General features: G+C 42.0%; 1 protein-coding gene across 5 annotated transcripts in view; it reads right to left on the reverse strand.

Moving 5' to 3' along the window:
• Positions 1 to 22,756, reverse strand: part of ABCC2 (ATP binding cassette subfamily C member 2) — a 291,675-nt gene extending 268,919 nt beyond the window's left edge. For 3 of the 5 annotated variants that reach the window (XM_082425080.1, XM_082425081.1, XM_082425082.1), the window contains exons 1-10: positions 20,753 to 22,748; positions 18,684 to 18,857; positions 10,917 to 11,042; positions 9,205 to 9,339; positions 8,889 to 8,996; positions 8,419 to 8,474; positions 6,998 to 7,232; positions 4,897 to 5,060; positions 3,893 to 4,070; positions 582 to 836 (exon numbers count right to left, since the gene is read on the reverse strand). In XM_082425080.1, the coding sequence (XP_082281206.1) occupies positions 582 to 836; positions 3,893 to 4,070; positions 4,897 to 5,060; positions 6,998 to 7,232; positions 8,419 to 8,474; positions 8,889 to 8,996; positions 9,205 to 9,339; positions 10,917 to 11,042; positions 18,684 to 18,857; positions 20,753 to 20,785 (1,464 nt within the window). In that variant the 5' untranslated portion in view covers positions 20,786 to 22,748. Of the gene's footprint in view, positions 1 to 581; positions 837 to 3,892; positions 4,071 to 4,896; positions 5,061 to 6,997; positions 7,233 to 8,418; positions 8,475 to 8,888; positions 8,997 to 9,204; positions 9,340 to 10,916; positions 11,043 to 18,683; positions 18,858 to 20,752 lie in introns of all 5 variants that reach the window. The other 2 variants (XM_082425083.1, XM_082425084.1) reach the window with 1 other exon arrangement.
• Between the last annotated feature and the right edge of the window lie 247 nt (positions 22,757 to 23,003).

Genomic DNA, 23,003 nt, shown 5'->3' on the forward strand with positions numbered 1-23,003 from the left:
AGCCTTGTCTAATTTGCTGCTGTGTTCCCCCCAAAATAGGAGGTACAAAAAATATTTTTAAAATATTTGCAACTAAATGAATGCGAAACAAATGAAGGACTAAATGACATACACCATTGAGTTCACCCATCCAAAATATGATTTCTGGCAGAGCTAACGACTGTCCACATGGAGCCCTGCTACCTGGTGGTAGCAGGGTTGATTGCCAGGATTTAGGCCTAAAGTTTGGGTGGCTCACGTGACTGCTCTGTGTGGCTGGTTTGCATTGCTATGATGGAGAAACAGGACCAATAATCACTGTTCTAAGAACAGCCCAGTGGAGCAGGGTATAAGAGTTATACGCAGGGTCCCTGGGCGGCTCTTCTCTTTCCAATGAGGAACGTGAATCAAGACAGAGTATATAAACGCTAAGAGTGGCCAGAAGATGAAAAAGGAAAGATAAAGCCAAGTTCATCTGGGACAGTGGCAAGTCTTCTACCAGCTTTGCATTGCTCAAACTCCAATCACAAGTCAGAATAGAGGAAGTAAAAAACTTTAGACTTTGAAGAACATAAACATGTCCCCAGTGACTGTTTCTTTACCTGAATAGCCCTATTCTTGGTGGCGATTACCCCATTAATTGGGATTAGGAGCACCATCACCCCAACACCTGCTAAGACTGAGGGTCCCAACTCCGCCCACAGGAAGTAGATGGACAAGGAAATCTGTAGAACATTTGACCACAGCAGGTGGATGAAGCTGGTCACGTCCATGAGCTTCTGGGCGTCCACAGACATCAGGTTCACTGTTTCTCCAATGGTGTACTGCTTCCTGGCCTGGTTGGATAGAGTCAGCGCCTAAAAACAAAGATTGGAATTGGGACACCTGGACAAGGCCAAGGATACTGGGGAGTGAGAGGGGAAATTCAGGAAGGAAGTGAAAGACAGAAGGATGGGCTCCATATGGACACAACTTTTCCAAGGGGCTGTGATCTTCTTGCCACTAAACCTTACACACAGCGTTCTCTCATTCTTGACCACTCTTTCCTGCTATTCCTACCTTCCCCAACATCTGTTCCTCCACACACACTTTTTTCGCTCAGAAAAGTCCTATTTATCTCTTAGTGTCAACTTAGATGGAACGTCTCAGAAGACTTCCCTGACTCCCAAGTTTAGGTTAGGTATTTCTCCTGTGTGTTCCCCTAACGACCCGTGCTTACCTCTGTCATTACATTCATCACACTGCACTGTGTAACTTTGTTTTTCTGTTTCTCCACCAGTAGTAAACTCTGTAAGGACAAGGGCTACATCTGTCCAATTCACTACCGCTTTCACATGCACACAGTAGGGAAATCAAATACTGAAGGATGGAAGGAACGGAGGGATGAAAGGAAGAAGCATGTATTCATTCTTGCCTTGCAGACTTTAATGTGGCAATGTTATTTGGAGCCATGCTGTGAGGAGGTTGCAACCATTCCCAAGGAGGACAGAGATCTTAGAATGGTGAGGAAAGCGGCGGGGTTCACACACTGGAAGCAAAATGACTCGTTTATTGTCAGGAATTTGAGGGCAATATCTAGATGCCTGAATCTTGCAGCATGAGCCTCTTGTCCTCATGTTAGAGAGATCAGAAGGCTGAGACCCACAGTCTGTCACTTACAGCAGTGCCTTGTACAAATGCTCCCAGACAAGGGACTGGGGGGTGGGGGTGGGGGGTGGGTGCATGAAACCAGCTTGTACTACGCTCACCAAGCCACCCTCTGGTGTGGGCTACATCTTTCCAGCGGAATGAAAGCCTTCTTCTAATTCCCACAAGGCAGTGTATGGGCTATGACTGGCCCTAGAGATCACCTTCATCCTCCTCCTAGAAGCTCTGCTGTCATCTTAATCCATCAATAAAGTCTTTAGAATATATCAGAATTCTTGGTTGTACAGTAAAAAGAAGGAAATTTCCTAAAATGTTAGGCTACCAAGGTTCTAGAGACATCAGTTCACTGCTATGCCTCCCCTTTGGTACTGAAAAACAAAAACAAAATGTAACATCTAGTTACCCTTCAAGGTAATCACTATACTTTTCTTTTTTCAATAAATCTCTGTAAAGTGGAAAAGTCATTAATTTAGTCCCAAGAGCCCTTGTTTGGAGGCAGGTCCTGTCTATGTGATTCTAGGCATTGAAATGACCTAAGCCCTGCTTCTCTGTAAAACAGGGATAATGCAGTTACTTCCCAGGGCTAAGAATTGATAATGGATGTAAAAAATGTTTCATAACATTTCATAAATGAAGCATAATCTAAACATAAAGTTAGTCAATTTTAAATTCTATTTTAGGGACTTCCCTGGTGGTCCAGTGGCTAAGACTTCACCTTCCAGTGCCCGGGGTGCGGGTTTGATCCCTGGTCAGGGAGCTAAGATCCCACATGCCTTGGGGCCAAAAAAAAAAAACCCATAAAACAGAAGCAATATTGTAACAAATTCAATAAAGACTTTAAAATTGGCCCACATCAAACAAAATCTTTAAAAAAAATTCTATTTTAGTAGCAATATTTATTTGAATGAAGGTCTCATTAAGGGCTCTATTTTACACATTCCTTATGGATTGTAACAGTTGCAAAACCTGGAATATATCAATATTAAGAATCAAAGTAGTGGAAATGAATCATCACAACTGTAAAAGTGTACGTTCATAGAAATGTCTGAGACAGCCTGGTTAGTGACCTCATATCCTGCAAACCAGCAGAAATACAGTATCTCCAGAAGGAATAAGGGGATTTAAATTTTAATTTTGGAGAAGACAAATTCCAGTGTGAGGGTATCTGGGAGTTCAAAGAACTTGACCAGACTTCTGATCTAAAGACATTTGGATCACCTCTCTGGGTCTCTCGATGAGTCAACATCTACTCAGGAAAGACAAAAGACACACTGGAGTTTTAAGACAGGAAAGCAAAGGATAAAATCAGGAAGTGTAACAGAGAAATCACTATGATGGAACACTCCAGTGGTGGATGAAAAAGAGGAAGAAAAGGCAACCGACTGACGTTCTGACCTATAAAAAGTATCATCTCCTAATGTATGAATTTTCTCCTTAGGCTTGTAGTCACTATTTTCATTTCTTTTTATTTATTTTTTAAATTGAGATATACTTGACTCTACTTTCATTTCTTAAGGGAAAAAAAATGAGAATTCACCTTGGTGTCTAGGACAGAGGGAAATAAAGTTGCTCTGAGAAAGTTAAACATTAAAAGCAACGTGTCAGAGGGAAGATGGACAAAATCATCTTAAGGAAATGGAATAGCTCCCAAGTCTGCAGAACTTAGTAACCAGTGTGAAGGTATTTACAAATCCACAAAAGGAATCAGGCAGAGGAAGGGTTGGTCGTTACTCAAGACTGAGAAAAAGAAGTCGCTAGGCAAAAGTCAGTCCGGGGAGATGGAGTCGTGGTTCACAGAGCGTTCTAGTCTATGGCAAAATTGTGATTTGAGATGGACACACCAGGTCTTATGAGCCAAGTTTCATGTAGTATTTGGTTTAAATGTTGGTGATTTTAAGAGTCTGCCCTTGGCCAGCTTCTTTTCTGACTTTACATTCTGTCCCAAGGTGTTGTCACCTTGTGGAGAGAGGAAGGAAGAGAGGGATGGTACGCAAGCCTTCAAAGCTGAAAGGCAGATCCCGGGCAGAGAACAGCTTGCCGGCTTTTCCCTGGAGTGCACCTCACGCCACACACACAGACGCTCTATGCCTGTATACACACTTTTCATTTTAATCTCCAAAGAAATACCTAAAGAAGGCTGTACGTTTAGCCAAAATCCAGTGTTGAGGTCAGTTATCATTTCCATCAAATTTTCCTCAATCTTGGAAGAAATGCTCACGTTTACAAAGGGGATTTTCTTTGGTGATGCCTGGCATATTCCACTTACCTTCTTATATACAGAAGCCATGATGGTGGTCCGTACTTTCATGCCCAGCATAAAGCACAGTTTAAAGTAATACTGAAGGCAGACAGACTGGATGAGGGCCACGGCGAAGAAGAGGATTGAATAGAGATACCCAGTCCACAGATATATATCACGGTCATTTGCAAAGGAGATCAGCAATCTGCCAGAGCAAAACCAAGTAAGTGGTGCCCATCAAGCCTCTGAGGGCTCTTCACCCTCCTTGTGCACAGCCAGCTATGCTATCCCACCCTGTAGGTAACAAAAGTGACCAGAATTATTCAATGCTCTTGGAAGACTGAGCTCCACAGCCATGCCAGCACTCTTGCCTTTTTTGGAGATGAGCAACAAGGGCTAAGGGTTGACGACCCATGACCGTGAGACGGGATAACGTGTGCTCTACAAAGCTGCCACTGCAATGCTTTCTTTGACGCTCTCTTTCCCTACCCTCTGGTAAAAGAGGCTGTTATGTAGCAAGTTGATTTATTCCTGGAAAGGAATTAGGACATGTATCCAGTGTGAGCTAGAAGGGTTTCCCCTGGAGGATAGTTCATTCCATAGATCCTGGAAGACTGAAGTCCTGTCATGACTAACCCGAACCTCCCACTGAATGCCTGACTGTGGAGCAATGAGGTTACAAAGACTATGTACAAGCCTCTCCTGGGGTATGAGGCCCACCTTTTGGACATGACTCAGCTCACAGCAGTTCTGTTTAAGAAGAAAGCACCCCTAAGATGCATCTGGCTTCCTATGAGGAGAAGGACGTGGAAAAGAGGGAGGCTAAAGGATCTAAATGATTTTTCAGATCATTTTAGATCTTGAAAGATGCCTTGTGCTTTTCATGACCACAATGCTGTAAGGTTGAAGAAAATTATGAGCATTAAAAAAAATGGAAACTTAGTAATAGGCTCCTGCCTGCATATACAAGGGGCAAAAAGCAGAGTGGCAGAGGAGGCCCTGAAAGGACAACCCAGGGCCTGGTCACTCACTTCAGCAGCTGAGGATTCAGAAACATGAGGACGTCGTACACCAGCTTCAGCAGGAACGATTTCAGGAGGATGACGTAGAAAGTTTTGAAGAGGGCTTTCACCAACCAGGACTTGGGAAAGTCTTTTGTGGTCTCAGACTTCTTTTTATTCTTCTTAGTTTCTTCCTGGGTACAAAACCAAACAACATCAGTGCTTGCAGAGCTGCGTGGTGTAAGACTTTGTCTTTACTGAACAGTTCCCGAGTGTTAGCCCCTGAGCCCTGCTGCCTTCTTTGTACAGGTTTCGGTCTTCTCTCCACTGCCTGGTCCCATTCACCCTTTTAGCTGCTATCACTGTTCCCCTCTCCCCCTCCTAACTGATACTTCGGATCTATTTTGGATTAGGAAAACAGGCAACAAACCTGGTGAGAATACCATGTAAAAACAAAGAACAGCCTCTGACTGGGGGACTGTGGGGCATCGTGGGAAGGAAGGGCATGGGCATGATTATATACATCTATATCTATATCTATATATATTTCAGATGCTTAAAAGCCTTTTCATTCCCTTCTTGCTCATGGTTACTGTGGGATGTTATGGGTTGAATAGAATCCCCCCAAAAGTTATGTTGAAGTCCTAACCCCCAGTGCCTTAGAACGTGCCCTTGTTTGGAAATAGGGCCTTTGCAGATGTAATCAAGTTAAGATGAGGTCATTAGAGTGTGTCATGGACTGGTGTCCTTGTAAGAAGAGACACAGACATGGGGGAAGAGGCCACATGATGACAGAGGCAGAGAGTGGAGTGAAAACATCCACAAGCCAAGGAACACCAAGGACTGCTGGTAAAACCCAGAAGGTGGAAGAGGCAAGGAAGGTTTCTTCCCTACAGGTTTTAGAGGGAGCATGGCCCTGCCGATGCTTTGATTTCAGACTTCTGGCCTCCTGAGCTGTGAGACAATATATTTCTGTTGTTTTAAGCCACGTGGTTCATGGTGCTTTGTTTCAGCAACCCCGGGAATCTACTACATGGGATATCACCACCCACTCACCCGCCTCTTCCTTTTCCTGTCTCAGGAGTCCCACTAGGCCCCCAATTCCAGCTTCTCAGCCTCAGTGACATCCTCTTGTAATTTCTCTCACTGAGGTCCCATCTGATCGGTCTCTTGCCTCAACAACTGCCTCAACCTGCTTCCCAGCTTCCACTTTTGCCTCCCAACCATCCGTTCTCCTGGCAGCTGCTTCAGTGGGCTTTCAAAAATGTAAATCTGATTGCATTACTCCTCTGCTCAAAACTTTCCACCGGCTTTCCATCAGACTTAAAATAAAATCCAGACTCCTCACCATGGCCCATGAGGGTCTACACCACTTAATCCCTGCCCCTTTTCCCGAGCTCACCTCACCCCTCACTCGTTCAGCCTCTCTCTCTCCATACTCCCGCATCCTCTCTCTCTTCTCCAAACAAGCCAACCGTGTTCCCCTCTCAGCTTCCCCCTCCTGCCCCCTCTGAGTGGAATACGCTTCCTTCTGATGGGCTCTTTTCATCGCTTGGATCTTGGCCCAAATGTCATCTCCTCTGAGAAGCCTCTCCTGTTAACTCTGTCTAAGGAAGCACTTCACCCCAGATACATTAACATGTTTTCTTAATAGCACTTACTACTCTGAAAGAGTAATGTATGTATCGGTTTATTATTTATTTTCCAGTTCGCTAAAGGTGAGGATTCTTTCAGGCTGATCCTTAAACCTGTGCCCAGAATGGTCTCTGACACACAGTGGTACTCAATAAATATTTTCAAGTGAATAAAAAAATAAATTAGCTGCTAATGCTAAATCCCACTGACGTGCAGATTCTAGTAATGCTAAGGTATTCTTTTATTTTTCTATTTTAAAAAACATTTTATTGTGGAAAATTTCAAATATACCCCAAAGGAGAGAGATCAGTACTATATTATACTCCCATGTATCCATCACTAAGGTACTATTAGTATTGTGAATATTACTACTAATATAAAATGCACTGTAAAGTATAAAGTGCTGTCAAAATGTAAGGACAGAGTCACCAGGACACTGGTGTCCTCTTGCCTAAGACATACAGCACATTCAAACAGACACTCAGGGGAAAGTTACCAGGACAAGGACATCTTGGCTTTGACTCTGGTTCTTGTCCAAACCATGCAGCCTGGCTCCAGGGTTCCGCTGGGTGTTCTTCTGCTGCCGTTTCTGGAATGCCTGCCTGGCCTTCTGCAGCTCTCCTGCCATGTACTTTTCAAACCTGCTGACTAGTGTCTTTGTTTTAGTCTCTTCGTCAATATCCCAGACATCTTCGAGCGTCAGAGGTTTCTTGAAGCCTTTCAAAACAACGCTGGAACAAGAGTGACCCACAGGCTGAGGCCCTGCAGGTGGGGCCAGAGGCTGTCTCCTCGCTGCCTGTCAAAACCATCCAGTCCCAGGATGCAGGGATGGAAGAATGGGGCTTCTCCCTCACTCTACTACCCCAGCTCCTAGCTCTTGGAACTTGAGTGGGGAGAGCAGAAAAGGGAGTGGGTGGGGGTGATGGAAGGTGGGAGAACACAAGAGAAGGGGAAGGAGTCCTACCGAATTGATAGCCAAAAGCACGTCACCTCCCCCGATCCTGTTCCTTCCTTCTCAAACACTGGCTGCCTCTCTGCTGCCCTGGCATCTCCTTGAGGAGCCTCCACGATGCCCTTAAGGAACTGAGCAGACCTGGAGGCTGCCGCTAATACTCTCTCTCTCTAGATCAGGGCTCCTCAACCTGGGATTTGAGAACATGGATGGAAAATAAATTACATCTTTATTAGCTTCTAACTGAAATTTAGCCTTTCCTTCTAATATGAATGTAGTCAACCCACCACAGTTCTAAAACAGAGTATTTGTGCCTTTGTTACCAGGTAACAAAAGTCACAGATGTTTTCATGGCTCATTTAACACTCAACACTGCTTTGAAACTATTAAACCCAGCCAGCATTAGGTCTTGATATTTAATGCATTAATAAAGAAGCACATGTATTACTATATCACAAATTTGGTAACTACATTTCAGTATATTTGTTTCCCTTTATAATCCCGTGTGTTTTATTGTACACATTTAAAACATCATCTGAGAAGGGATTCATGGGTGTTACCAGGCTGCCAAAGGGGTCCATGGAACTACAAAGGCCAAGGATGGCTGCTCCAGATCCTCTGGGAGCCCAGAACAGCTATTTCATCCCTTACCCAAGTCTGTGCCACACTCCTTGCCCCCAAATTTCCCTTTTCCTGTCCTACTGCCTCCTTTTCCTTCTATCCTTTTTTTTGCATGGAACTCCTCAGGCTACCAAGAGCAAATCCCCCTCCTTCCTCTCCTCAGCTTCCCCATCTGCCCAGTGAAGGGACTGCAGTAAACTGATCTCTATGTTTTAACAGTCTCTGACTCTAAGTAGAGGAGAAATGGAAGCCATGGCAGGCACTTTTAAAATTAAGATTTCCATCACTTTCAGGAGAGTGAGGAGGGAGGGATATAGACAAGCCACACTCCAGGTATTTCCTACCTGTCATACCAACTAAACGTGATGCTACTCAGAAATGAAGCTGTGGTTGAAGGATGCTGCAAGACACACAAAAAATCAGACAGTAAATCAATGAGAAACAGGAATTCCATGGAACTCGAAAATCAGAAGCTGAGTTTTCTAAATATGATGTTGTGCTAGAAACTAGATATGACACTGAAGTAGGCTGGTCAACGTGTTTGTTTGGAGACCCTAAGGTCACCAGTAGAATGATAAGCAGACTTTTTGGCACAGATGTATGAATTAACTGTCTATGCTGAAGCTTGGTGGGTCAATATAAAAGTCAGTGTTTCCAAATTCTAGTCACTTTGTTTCCTTACATCGCAAAATGGACTATACTACTATATTCTGGGCTTGTGGGACCTCCATGAGACCTCGACATCTCAAAGTTACATCTGTCAAGATACCATCCAATTAAATAATATATGAAGTGGTCATATTTAGAGTCTCACTTTTGATGAGTCGTTTTTTTCTGAAAACGCTGAAAGGATCAGGACCAGGATCTGGAATGCATAGCAGACGAAGAACACGCAGGAGTAGGCCAGATTAGAATTGCTGCCCTATGCGGGGGGAGGGGACAAAGAAAATGAGCCTTTTATCTGAATTAAGTCTAAACAGCCCCTATGTATCAATGCTTGTGATTAAAGTCTGTTATCAAATCCCCTAAATACAATCCTACCCTGCAACTCAATTTACCTTATGTCATTTACTCCAACTTAGAAGTTGCCCAGCGGTACCTCCTCATATCACCATCTCTTGCCTCCTTACCCTTAAGAGTGTCCGGATCAGAGTCTGAAACTGGAAAGTGCCACAGAGTATTGAGAGAATCCAGAATAGGGACAGGAACCAGGAGTCCTTCTGTATACACCATCGCCTGCTGTGCTGGATCAGCAAAACCAGGATCTAGAGAAAAATTCACATCATGTTTTGAAAAATATTGTCACTAACACCAAGGGCAAGAGGCAAGAAGGATGTCAGAGAACAGGGGAAGACACGGGGGCTGAAGGGGGAGACTGTTGTAACTAATCTGATGCCAAATAGTACATTTCCTCCCTGATACCATCCGACTTTTTCTTTCAGGACCCCAGTGCTCTCTCTGGAACTCCCTTCCCTCTCCCATCTCTATTCACCACACTTGGGCAGGGAGTCAGACGAGAACGCAAAAGGTCACCACCTGCATCTACACAGAATAACTTTGGGAGCCAGAAAAATCTTTCTAAGGCCCAAGAAAATAATTTCAGGCACTACAGTAATCAGGTTGGGGAGGCAGATTCTGCTGAATAGGTGCAAGGTGTCTGTATCACAATATTTTCTAATAATATTAGACTAAGCAATTAGCAACAGCAAAAAACTTTGCCTCGCATTATTCACTTAGTTATAATTAAATGTTGTTTTCCCAGACCCAGTGCTGTGCTAGTAAACTGGCATTCTGAAAACAAAGCCATGATTTGTGGCATGTGTGAATTTCCATGGTATAAATACTCCCACCGTGGTGGATTTCAATCTCCGACATGATGTCACCAAACGCAGGGCTGGGAAGAGAGGCACAGTCAGCTCTGTGAGCTGGCTCCAGCGCACCGCTGCCTAGACTCTTCTCTGTTTTATAACAATGGTGACAAAACGACATCCTTACAGGGGCCAAGCAGAGCATGTTACTGAGTGAAGTGAGGGTGGAGGACGGTACTGAGCACATACCTGGTCTAATGCAACCAACTGCTACTCAGTCCTAGCTGACCGCTGCCCTGTGGGAATGTCGGCCCAAAGTTGCCAGGCATTCTGATTTTTCAAGAAAGTTTAGGAATCAAAATAATTATGTTGTATCTTCCTCTTTCAAAATGATGGTAACAGGAATTCCCTGGCGGTCCAGTGGTTAGGACTTGGCACTTTCACTGCTGGGGGCCTGGGTTCGATCCCTGGTTGGGGAACTAGGATCCCACAAGCCGCTTGACGCAGCCAAAAATAAAAAATAAATAAATACAATAAAATAATGGTAACGGATTCAATTGCTTTTTTAAACACTGTACAGCTCTCCCTCCCCCCACAAAAAACCCTGCCTGTAGGAGAGACATAAGTTTCTGTCATCAAATTTACACAAACAAGTCTAGACTCAGTGATCCATTGATTAGAGTCACCAATCAATTTAAAAATAATGTTTACAGCATGTAGAAAATTCTTTTACATCAAGAAACTTGGATTTCATCTGTGATCCTTAGATGGCAAGATATGAGGGCATAAGGTACACATGTTAATCATTAAAGCTAATACTTACCCTAGGAAGAAGGCATAATAAAGTAGTGTTTAAAAGCAAATGAAAAGCTAAAATTGGTTTCACCCTATTACAACCAAGCTTTGCTTCATCATAGGTCCCTTGAAAAAGATAGATGAAATTGGACTTTATTTCATTCCACAAGAGCAAATTTCAGCTGGATGGCTATGAGTAGAGAGAAGATAAAGAGGATAGAAGTGATGATGGGCCTTACCCATGTGCCCAGGTAGAGGCTTGGATTGGTATATCTAATGGCAGGGACTGTGGCTTGTCCAGTGTCTTCTGTGAGTGCAAGGGCCAGATCTATGGCTGCCAGAATAAGAAGAAACCCAACAAGCACCTGAGAAGGCAAAAAAAACACTGTTAGGAAGGTATCATTTAGAATAGAATGGTTCCCAGTAATGGATGGTAAAAATGGTAGGTAGTGCAAGATATGGAAGCAACCTAAGTGTCCATCAACAGATGAATGGATAAAGATGATGGGATACACACACACACACACACACATACGCGCAATGGAATACTCCTCAGCCATAATAAAGAATGAAATTTTGCCATTTGCAGCAACATGGATAGACCTGGAGGGCATTATGCTTAGTGAAATAAGTCAGAGAAGGACATATACTGTATGATATCACTTATATGTGGAATCTAAAAAATGTAACAAACTAGAGAATTTATATTTATATTATATTCTTTTTGTTATCAAAAAAGCAGCAGACTCACAGAGAACAGACTAGTTGGTTACCAGTGGGGAAAGGGAAGAGGGGAGGGGCAATATAAGGGTAGGGGATTAAGAGGTACAAACTATTAAGCATAAAATAAGCTACAAGGATATATTGTACAACACGGGGAATATAGCTAATATTTTATAATAACTATAAATGAAGTATTACCTTTAAAATTGTGAATCACTATATTGTACATCTGTAACTTATATAACATTGTACATCAACTATACTTCAATAAAAATGGTAGGCAATGATTCAGATAACACACTCAATTATGGAATCAATGGATATATATAATTCAAGTAATGGAATAAAGTTCAAAGTATGCTAAGTGTTGTTAAGGGATGTTGATTGTCACGGTTTTAAAATACGTCCACAAATTCTCCAATACTCCTCCCTTCAAAAGATAGCTTAGTTCCCCTTCCCTTGAGTATGGGCTGAACTCTGACTCACTTGTAATAAATAGAATATGGCAGAAGAGACAGTGTGAGACTTCCAAGATTAGGTCAGAGAAAACAATATGGCTTCCTCTTTGTTCTCCCTCTCAGATGACTCACAGCAAGGGAAACTTCCAGCCTCATCGTGAGGACACTCAAGTAGCTCTATGGAGAGGTCCACTTGGTAAGGAACTGAGACCTCCTGCCAAAAGCCATGTGGGTGTGTCAATTTAGAAGCAGATCTTCTAGCCCCAATCAAGCCTTCAGGTGACCTTAGGCAGAGCCTGCATATTAATAACAGCAACCTCATGACAGACCCTGAAGTCAGGTAAGCTGCTTCCAAATCTCTGACCCATGGAAACTGAGATTTAAAAAAAAAAAAAAATTTATTTCTAAGCCGCTAAGTTTTGGAGTAATTTGTTACATAGCAATAGATAACTAATAAAATAGATTTAAAGGGGGAATTCCTCCAACCCAATTGGTATGGCACTATTCCCTTTCCTTGGTCATTACTCCCAGCCTTCTCCCCATATCAACTTTGAAGTTAATGACTGCAACTCTGTGACCCTAAGATGACTCCAAGTCTGTCAGATATTTGTACTATGAGCTCATAAGACATGATACACATCTTGTTGTTCTAAAGGACTACCCGCCCACCCATCAGGAGGGAGAATTATTACTTCCACTGAGGAGGTCCACTAGTACCTTATCCGTCAAGATGAAGATCTTTAGTACCAGCTCCCCTACCCTCACCCCTCCCTGCTCCCATCCATCTATGCCTACTCATTCCATAAGCCTCACTCATCCAGAATGGCTCAGGCAGAGATATTGGGCCCTTTATAATGAAAACCAGCGAAGAAAGCACCTTTAACTAATAGGATAAGTGCTATTATTTAGCAAAGAATTCTTAGGAATCAATCCCATTATTGCTAAAATAAAGGCTCTTTAGGATGATTAAAAGAAAAAAATTAGGAAAATCTCTCAGAACAGAGGGGAAAAGAGAAAAAGAAATTCTAAAAAGTTGAGAAGGAGGATCAATTCAGCGAGTCTAACATCTATCTAACAAGAAGTTCTAGAGATATGGAATTTTAAAATTAGAGGAAAGGAAAGAAAAGAATAATATAAAAATTTCTCAGAGATAAGAAAGACATGGGTCTTTAGGTTAAAAGTATAGAACCCACTGAATGAAAAAAGACCCCTGTAGACACTCTTATGAAATTTCAGGACATCAAGAATAAAGAGGATAAAGCTTCTAGAGAGGATAACAAGGAATGAGAAGAATTCTAACTTGGTAGCACAGGATTTGGGGAAACAACATAGCAACATCTTCAAGCTTAAAAAAAAATTTTTTTTGAACCTAGCATTCCATAGTCAGATCAACATTTTCAGAAAGCAAGAACCTAAAGACTTTATTTACTATTGCTCTTTCTGAAAATTTTATTGGGGGCACTAAATCTCTTGTTTTACACAAAGGGGCATCGAGATGAGGATATAATGTACAGCATGGTGACTATAGTTTAGAACTTTCAAATATACAATACAGTACTGTTAAGAAAGTAGATATGGAGGGCTTCCCTGGTGGCACAAGGTTAAGAATCCACTTGCCAATACAGGGGACACGGGTTTGAGCCCTGGTCCGCGAATATCCCACATGCCGCGGAGCAACTAAGCCCACGCACCACAACTACTGAAGCCTGCATGCCTAGAGCCTGTGCTCTGCAACAAGAGAAGCCACCACAATGAGAAGCCCGCACACCGCAACAAAGAGCAGCCCCCACTCGCCGCAACTAGAGAAAGCCTGCCTGCAGCAACGAAGACCCAATGTAGCCAAAAATAAAAATAAATAAAATAAATAAATTTATAAAAAAAAAAGAAAGTAGATATCGAAAGTTCTCATTACAAGAAAAAAATTATGTAACTATGTATGGTGATGGATGTTAACTAGACTTATTGTAGTGATCATTTCAAATTCTTATGCTGTACAGCTGAAACTAATATAATGTTATATGTCAATTATGCCTCAGTTTTAAAAAAGACTATAAACTGAAAAAAAAAAAATCTCATTTGATCTCCAGAACTTATTTATCTTCTAACTGCAAGTTTGTCATGCACTTGTGATTATAGTCAAAATACTGTATCACATACTTCAAAGTTGCTAAGAGACTAGATCTTAAATGTTCTCACACACACAAAAAAAAGATAATTATGTGACATGATAGAAGTGTTAGCTAACAGTATGGTGGCAATCATATTGCAATATATAAACATATCTAATCAACACACTGTACACCTTCAACTTATACAATGTTATATATGAATTAAGGAAGAAGAAAGGAAGAACTAGAGCCTAAAATTGATGGCAAAAAAAAAAAAAAAAAAGGAGGGGGAGGGGAGTTCTCTGACGATCCAGTGGTTAGAATTCAGGGCTTTCACTGTCGTGGCCTCAGGTACAAACCCTGGTCTCAATCCCTGGTTGGGAAACTAAGGTACTGCAAGCTGTGTGGTACGGCCAAATAAATAAAATTAAATTAAATTGATGGCAGATTATTTTTAGGTATAAAGGTAACCTACAGAAGAACAGAACATACTCACACAAAATTAAAAGACTGAGAGAAAGAGGAAGAGAGAAAAAGGAAGCTAGGGAGTTGGGTCAATGAGCTAAATTCTTCGTCTTTCATAGAGGACAGAAATAGATATTTTTTGAAGTTGATGGATCAAGAAATACAGGTATAAACACATTATTTGCAGATATGGAGGTAACCATCAAAATAATTTTAAATGGCGGTCTCTGGAGAACAGGACTAGAAGGTAGAGGGGTGAGAACGAGTCTTTTTCTTTTCATTTTGTTTTTTTGTTTGTTTCTTTAGTTTTTTAAAGAGAGTAAAAGGAAACATCTCAAAATGTTAACAGGAGTATGTCAGAGTGATACAATTATCAAAGATTTCCTATTTCCCTAGAGTCGACAAACTTTCTACAATAATCAAATAAACTTTCTACAATAATGCATTCTTTTTATAATCAGAAACATACATAGGCTTTTCTTAATCACACTCAGGGAAATATTGTGGTTGTTTAATAATTACCAAGTCCGTAAATAATCTTTGCCCTTGATCTCTGAATCACTGAAGGAGTTTCAAGTGCACATGGAGTTTACTGAACTCAACTTCCTAAAGAGACACAATATCATTGGTATTAAAAAAGAAAGTACGGGGACTTCCCTGGTGGTGCAGTGGTTAAGGATCCACCTTCCAATGCAGGGGATGCGGGTTCGATTCCTGGTCGGGGAACTAAGATGCCAGGTGCTGAGGAGCAACTAAGCCCATGTGCCACAACTACTGAGCCTGCGATCCACAACTACAGAGCCTGCATGCCTCAACTACAGAGCCCACACACTCTGGAGCCCGTGGGCTACAACTAGAGAGAAGCCCGCATGCCACAATGAAAAATCCTGCGTGTCGGGATTCCCTGGTGGCACAGTGGTTAAGAATCCGCCTGCCAATGCAGAAGACACGGGTTTGAGCCCTGGTCCAGGAGGATCCCACATGCCATGGAGCAATTAAGCCCGTGTGCCACAACTACTGAGCCTGCACTCTAGAGCCTGCGAGCCACAACTACTGAAGCCCACGCGCCTAGAGCCCGAGCTCCACAACAAGAGAAGCCACCACAATGAGAAGCCAGTGCACCGCAACGAAGAGTAGCCCCCGCTCACCGCAAACAGAGAAAGCCCGCACACAGCAAGGAAGACCCACTGCAGCCAAAAATAAATAAATATTAAAAAAGAAAAAAAAAAAGATCCCACATGCTGCAACTAAGGCCTGATGCAGCCATAAATAAATAAATAAATAAATAAATATTAAAAAAAAAAAAAAAAGTAAGGAATTCCCTGGCAGTCCAAGGGCCCGGTGCTTTCACTGCCGAGGGCATGGATTCAATCCCTGGTCCAGGAACTAAGATTCTGCAAATCATGCGGTGCAGCCAAAAAAAAAAGAAAGTAAAGTGGTTTGGCCATATTTAATATCTTTCCACCTCTGCACAGTCCTCCTTTTCCCAGTGCTTTATGAAAGCACTCTGGTTGAACCTTCGACCCATTACAGAGGGTGTCTATTTCCATCACTTCCCTGGCAGACAAACGTCTAACTTCAGTTTCAATATTTTCAGGAACTACATCCCCCAGCAGACCATTCTACTATCAGACAGTTATTACTATAAGAAAGTTCTTCCACCTTTGTAATGGTCTTCACAACTGAACTTATTTAAAACCCTCTCAAAGAAAAGTCAACTGATAAAGCTGTCTCAAATTGAAGTTCTTAAACTTTGGTACAGCTGAAAATAATTTACTTATCTTTGATTTTCTGTCTTTTTTAAGTTTATGTAAGAGTAAGGGATTAAAAAGGGTAAATCATCCACAAAAAAATAAAAAAGGAAAGAAAGTTCTTCTGTATGTTTGGCTAAAGTCAGCTCCCCTGGAACAACCTACACTGACTTACCTTGATCTTGCTCTCTGAAACTTTTCAGAATAAGCTAGGCAGTCTTGTACGTTATACTTCTACAAATACTTGAAGATGATTCCCATGTCTCACTAGCTCAACAGTAAGTCCACTTTTGCTGCACATCTGACCTTAGCAGATCCACAACCTCCAGAACAATACTCCTCTTTTGTTACCCTGGGACTAAATATGAGCTCATTCATTCATTCATTTTTAAATTCAATTCATTCAATTACCTACTATGCACAGGGTCCTTCGGGTAAGGGTGCACCTTTAAACAAACTGGTAGAGTCTCGCACCAACTTAGTCAAGCAAATTGACTTAGTCCAGATGAGGTAAACACTGCACTAATGACCAAACAGCAATGACTGTTCAAGAGAATCAGAAAGGAACAAACAGCCCAAAGGCAGGTAGAACAGGAAGTGAAGAAATGAAGTCAAGTTGAGGAGTGATCCAAGAAGAAGGTTCTCAGAGAAGAAGTGAATTCTTACTTTCTGAGGAATTATACTTCTGTTTCAGAGGAGAAACTAATCGTTCTGAAATTTTTAAGAGGACGCTACTCTGTGCCTATCACTCTCAGGGAGGAGGACAAAAAAAAGTATAAATTATAAAAACGAAGCTCCTGAAACTATGAGCAAGGGTGAGTGGATTATTAGCTACAGGAAAAAAAAAAAGGTAATACATTTCTTTTTATCTACAGAGTTTTATCCATAGAGATTTGTATTTACAAAAGATAAACAAAACATGATCTATCCATACAATGGGATATTATGGATGAGCCTTAAACAACATGCATGAACCTTGAAAACCTTAGGCTACGTAAAAGAAGCCAATAATAAAAGATCGTGTATTATATGATTCCATTCGTATGAAATGTTTAGAATAGGGAAACTATAGCGACAAAGAGTATACTAGTGGTTGCTTAGGGCTAGGGGAGATGGGGAGATAGGGGTTGATAAAGGATTTCTTTTTGAGGGAAAAAAAATGTTCTAAAATTGACTGTGGTGATGGTTACACATATGAAAATACTTTAAAAAAAAAGAATTGTATTTAAATGGGTGAAATTTTATGATATGTGAATTATTTCTCAATAAAATTGTTTATTAAAAGTTAATTAATAGCTATGATAAAAATGGGATACTGATTTACTCATTACCCAACCTTTTCTTGGAAGCTCCAGAAAATGATAGAAGCCCTCTAACTTGACTAACCAAAAGCTCTGTCTCATCCCCAAGGGTACTGAAGCATGCTGTTCAATGTTCAGTCTAACACACTCTTGACTCAATCCCTATTCCTAGAGTGCATTTAATACCAACATTCAACAAATGCGTACCAAGTGGTAGGCCCTGTGCTGGGCACTCAGGTCAGCGAGGGAGACAATAGCCCTGCTCCAAGCTCTCGCAGACTCTTCTTCTATCCAGAGTAGGCAAAACACACCACCACCCCACCTCAGAGAGTCAATGCAAATCCAACTTCCTTTGGCCAAATTTCTTCCTTCCTTCTTTTTAGACTGCAGTAACCTGAGGTCATTGGCCTGTATGCTCATAGAACACCGAATCTAATTTGCCTCTCTAAAGCCCTGTTTAATAATCAGGACAGATAGAAAAACACCTAGTGAAAAGAAGCAGATGATAGATTTTAAGAGGTAGTTTTACAATCTCAGTTGAGGATCTTTTGGTTCTCACAAGACTTTCTCTGCATTAATCAGTGCAGCTGGCTGAGAGGCTCCTACCCTCATTCCTCCTGCAGCCCCTGTCCTTTCCATTATTTCCCTACTCAGGCATGTCACCGTGAGCACACACCCTTCCTCCCTCTACTTCGAGCGACCATCCAGACTCAGGGTTGACTTTGGAAAAATGGAAGCCCTATTTCAGATCCAAGCCTGGGGAGAAGAGCAATGTTTGGATTGGCTGAATGGTGCAGAGGACACATTAGATAGTTCATTTTTACCTCATGGTAGATGCCAACTGAATTATAGTCTCCTGATTAATTAGAACAGCTTAAAGATAGATAATCCAGTGTTTGCTTCTCAAATGCTGAAAAGACCATAACTATTCAACTGACTGATTACTCATCATTGGTGTTTCCAGAGTCCAATAGCCATAAGATTTAAGAGTCATTATTCTTATGCAAAAATCAAAGTAACTTAACTAAGAAGTATGGCAGGGGGCCAATGAGGCATGTGACAGGTGGAGACAGGGACATCCAGAGCATGGCTCTACCTGGAAAAGCTGGTTAAAGACAGGGAATAAGACACTTGAACCACCAAGAAAATGTCTCTATTGTGTACCACAAAATTAATTAGAAAATAGTGGGGTTCCCGTACCTGCTTAGCAAGGTAGAGTTTGGTTATAGAAGATTTCTTGGTCCTGGATCTATACACATAGAGAAGCTGCCAAGGGGCCAGGAGCCAAAGGAAGCCCAAGGGAATCCACACCAGAACAGTTTGCTCAAAACAAAGTGGCAGGTCCGCCTCCGGGCTATCCAGGAATGAGGAATTCTGGGGGACCAAAATGGAATGATTGTTGGATACATGCATTTTAAAAAAGAGAATACCAGCCCCCAGCCCACGCCCATCCCTACCCTTGCTTCCAAACAATTTTAACCCAGTTCTATATCCATATTTAGCCTGACCCTTTAACTAGCTGTATTTTCCTATCCAACTCCATTGATATAAATTCACCATTAAATGTCATTTAGTGACTTCTCTGACCAATCCACTCTCTAAAAACCTTTCTTTCTGTGATTCTAAGTGAATTTCTCCACCATCTATTATGATTTAATTTCACCACCACATTTGCCAAGTTGTGGGAAGGAGAGGGACCATTCCTCAACCCAACAGGGAGAACAGTCCTGGGATATAAAAACTTCTTATTCTAGTTTTTAGCATTGATTGAACTCACTGGCAGACACTCAAACCTAACCTGCAGGTAGCAGAATGCTTAGTCACATTTTGGCAATTAATCTCCTATAGCCCCAGGGGCTTAAATTGGATCATGAAGAGGCACATTGGAGGGAAGGCTTATTCCCAGCAAGTTTTCTACTGGTCTTTGCATTCTGCAATAAATAGAAGTATCTTGTGAGGTGAAGGTGGGGCACCAGTTCTTACATCTGAGTCATGTGAGGGTAGATTATTCTCTTCTTACAAATATTTTTTGCTTTGTTCAGCTGTTTGCACAGCCTCTTTAAAGATTGAGGTGCCCTGACCAAGATGATCTGTCAGATGATTCTCAGAAAGAATTCTCTTGAGATAGCCTGGTGAGATCCTGGGGCATGTTAAGCCCTACCTTCCTGTGGTATACATGTCCTGGCCTCGAGGGCCTTGGGGTCCAGGTTCTTTCTAGGATGGGAAGTGCTGTCCACGTGCTCTGCTATCTCATTCCTGCTCTTCTCCTCTCCCCATAAAATTATTTAACTTTAGAATTCAGAAGAATTACCTAAGATAGTTAAACCAGTTTAACAAGCACTCCAGATGATTCTGATCCTAGGAGTCTGCAGACCACACTTCCTCAACATCCCTAAATTTCTATTCCACTAAACCATTTGGTACTGATGCTTGCTGTCTTGAATTCTCTGCTTTAATGGTTCAAAAATTGTTTCAGGGGCTTCCCTGGTGGTGCAGTAGTTGAGTCTGCCTGCTAATGCAGGGGACACGGGTTCGAGCCCTGGTCTGGGAAGATCCCACATGCCGCAGAGGAACTAGGCCCGTGAGCCACAACTACTAAGCCTGCGCATCTGGAGCCTGTGCTCCGCAACAAGAGAGGCCACAATAGTGACAGGCCCGCGCACCGCGATGAAGAGTGGCCCCCGCTTGCCGCAACTAGAGAAAGCCCTCGCACAGAAACGAAGACCCAACACAGCCAAAAATAATAAATAAATAATTTTAAAAAAAATTGTTTCAGTGCTCGGGATGCCCAAATTTACATCCCTAGCCTCAACTTCTAGTCACATCACTAATTGCCAGTTCCTCTAGAACATATCAGTATTATTTCAACATCAACATTTCTCAGCAAGACTCAATCATAGACCTTCTCTTTGTCCTCATACTCCACAAACAACAATTCCCCCTCCTAACATTGATGAAATTGGAAGCTTTTCCCTTATTTCTTTTTAGAGAAGGCAATTTTGCAGCTACCTAGTCCGAGAAAAGAGTGTGGGATACAATAAACATATTTTAGAGCAGAAATATATTATCTCTCCCACATAGAATATCCTAGGGAGATATTATGACTTATCTTAAAAAAAAGAAAAAAAGAAAAAAAAGAAAGAAACCCTGAACTTTAGACCAACTGCACATCTAACTTTTCTAGTTCTTATTAGTGGTCACTCTAGGCTAATCTACTACTTGTTCCGAGTTGAGAAGAGTCAACAGTGAGGACAAGTGTAATTTCTTACCCAAAAAGTAGAGTTGCAGAACTTCTCCAGCATAATTCCTAGATCACTTCTAGAATGAAGACTCTTGTATGACTGTGTTGTTCCTTATTTACTCTTTTCCTCAGAGAAGGTGGAAGGCAAGTAGCAATATGTTATCTCCCATTCTGATGTTCTGATGTTCCAAAGGCAGGTCTTCTGACCTTTCATCCCAACAATTTAATCGTTAACCTTGCTGAGACACATATTTACATTACCCCAGTGGATAGACATGTGACTGAAGAGCCCCAGGGACAGGTAGACACCAGTTCCCAAAGTACCAGAAGCCTCTGTAGATGGGTTCATACTTAAAAGGAACCACTGAAAGATGTCAGTAGAGCTGGCTGACAAATCAGGAGTGGGGGAGCCTTTCTTTCTCCTGAGGACACATGACTTAAACAGAGAAGCATCAATAAAGGGGCATGTACCCCTAAACGTGCCACTGCATTTCTGTCTTGAGGCCTTAGAGTTTACAGAAATGTGAAACATCCTACTTCTCTGCATTTTCAATTAAGAACATAGAACTTAAAACATGGTTAAGGGGGCTTCCCTGGTGGCGCAGTGGTTGAGAATCTGCCTGCCAATGCAGGGGACACGGGTTCGAGCCCTGGTCTGAGAAGATCCCACATGCCGCGGAGCAACTAGGCCCGTGAGCCACAATTACTGAGCCTGCGCGTCTGGAGCCTGTGCTCCGCAACAAGAGAGGCCGCGATACTGAGAGGCCCGCGCACCACGATGAGGGGTGGCCCCCGCTCGCCACAACTAGAGAAAGCCCTCGCACAGAAACGAAGACCCAACACAGCCATAAATAAAAATAAATTAAAACATGGTTAAAAATAGTGTAAACTTTGTTTGAAAAAGTCAGGTTATTAAGCAGCAAATCCAAATGTGAACCTACATATAATTTATGCATTTATGTATTTATGCAATAAGAAATCGCAGCTGTTAGGATTGTGGGTGATTTTATTTTCCTTTTTGCTTGTCTGTATTTACTGATGTTTCCATAATTATCAGGTATTATTTATGTAATAATATTTTTAAAGCAAATTTTTGTATTGTGGTTAAAAACGCATAATGTAAAATTTACCATCCTAACCATTTCTAAGTGTTTCTAAACTGAAACTCTATACCCATTAGATAACCACTCCCCATTACCCACTTCCCTTAATAAAGCATATGTTCTTTTAAAATTAGGGCACCCTAAAATAATAGCAGCCAGACATGCTTGCCAACATATTAAAGTGTAAACACCATCATTTGGAGGATCACGCAGAGTCATTTTGGTTGTCAACACAAAAAAAACCCACTTTGCTCTGTGGGTATATACAGACTACCTACAGAGATTAATTACAGGAGAGTAATGTATATTTTAATGTACACATACATACATGTATAATTTAAGGTATATTTTAATGCCTGGCCTAAGGTTAACTATACCTTTGTTTACCTTAAATTCACAAATGATAAAAATATTTACCACTAGTACCAGTGGATATGTTTCTGATTATTAACATCTGAAAGATGTATACATTTTATTCAAACAGTCATTTAGTTATCTTCTGAGAAGATAACCATAAGACGGACTTCCAGGAGGAGACCTTCAAGATGGCGGAGGAGTAAGACATGGAGATCACCTTCCTCCCTACAAATACATCAGAAATACATCTACATGTGGAACAACTCCTACAGAACACCTACTGAACGCTGGCAGAAGACCTCAGACTTCCCAAAAGGCAAGAAACTCCCCATGTACCTGGCCATGGGGCAGACAGGGCCTTCGTGCTCTGGCCGGGTGTCAGGCCTGTGCCTCTGAGGGGGGAGAGCCAAGTTCAGGACATTGGTCCAGCAGAGTCCTCCCGGCTCCATGTAATACCAAACGGCGAAAGCTCTCCCAGAGATCTACATCTCAATGCTAAGACCCAGCTCCACTCAATGACCAGCAAGCTACAGTGCTGGACACCCTATGCCAAACAACCAGCAAGACAGGAACACAACCCCCCCCCCCCATTAGCAGAGAGGCCGCCTAAAATCATAATAAGGTCACAGACACTCCAAAACACACCACCGGACACGGTCCTGCCCACCACAAAGACAAGATCCAGCCTCATCCACCAGAACACAGGCACCAGTCCCCTCCACCAGGAAGCCTACACAACCCACTGAACCAACCTTAGCCACTGGGGGCTGACACCAAAAACAACGGGAACTACAAACCTGCAGTCTGTGAAAAGAAGAC

Source organism: Balaenoptera physalus (assembly GCF_965194825.1).
Source record: "Balaenoptera physalus genome assembly, chromosome: 14".
Taxonomy (NCBI): Eukaryota; Metazoa; Chordata; class Mammalia; order Artiodactyla; family Balaenopteridae; genus Balaenoptera; species Balaenoptera physalus.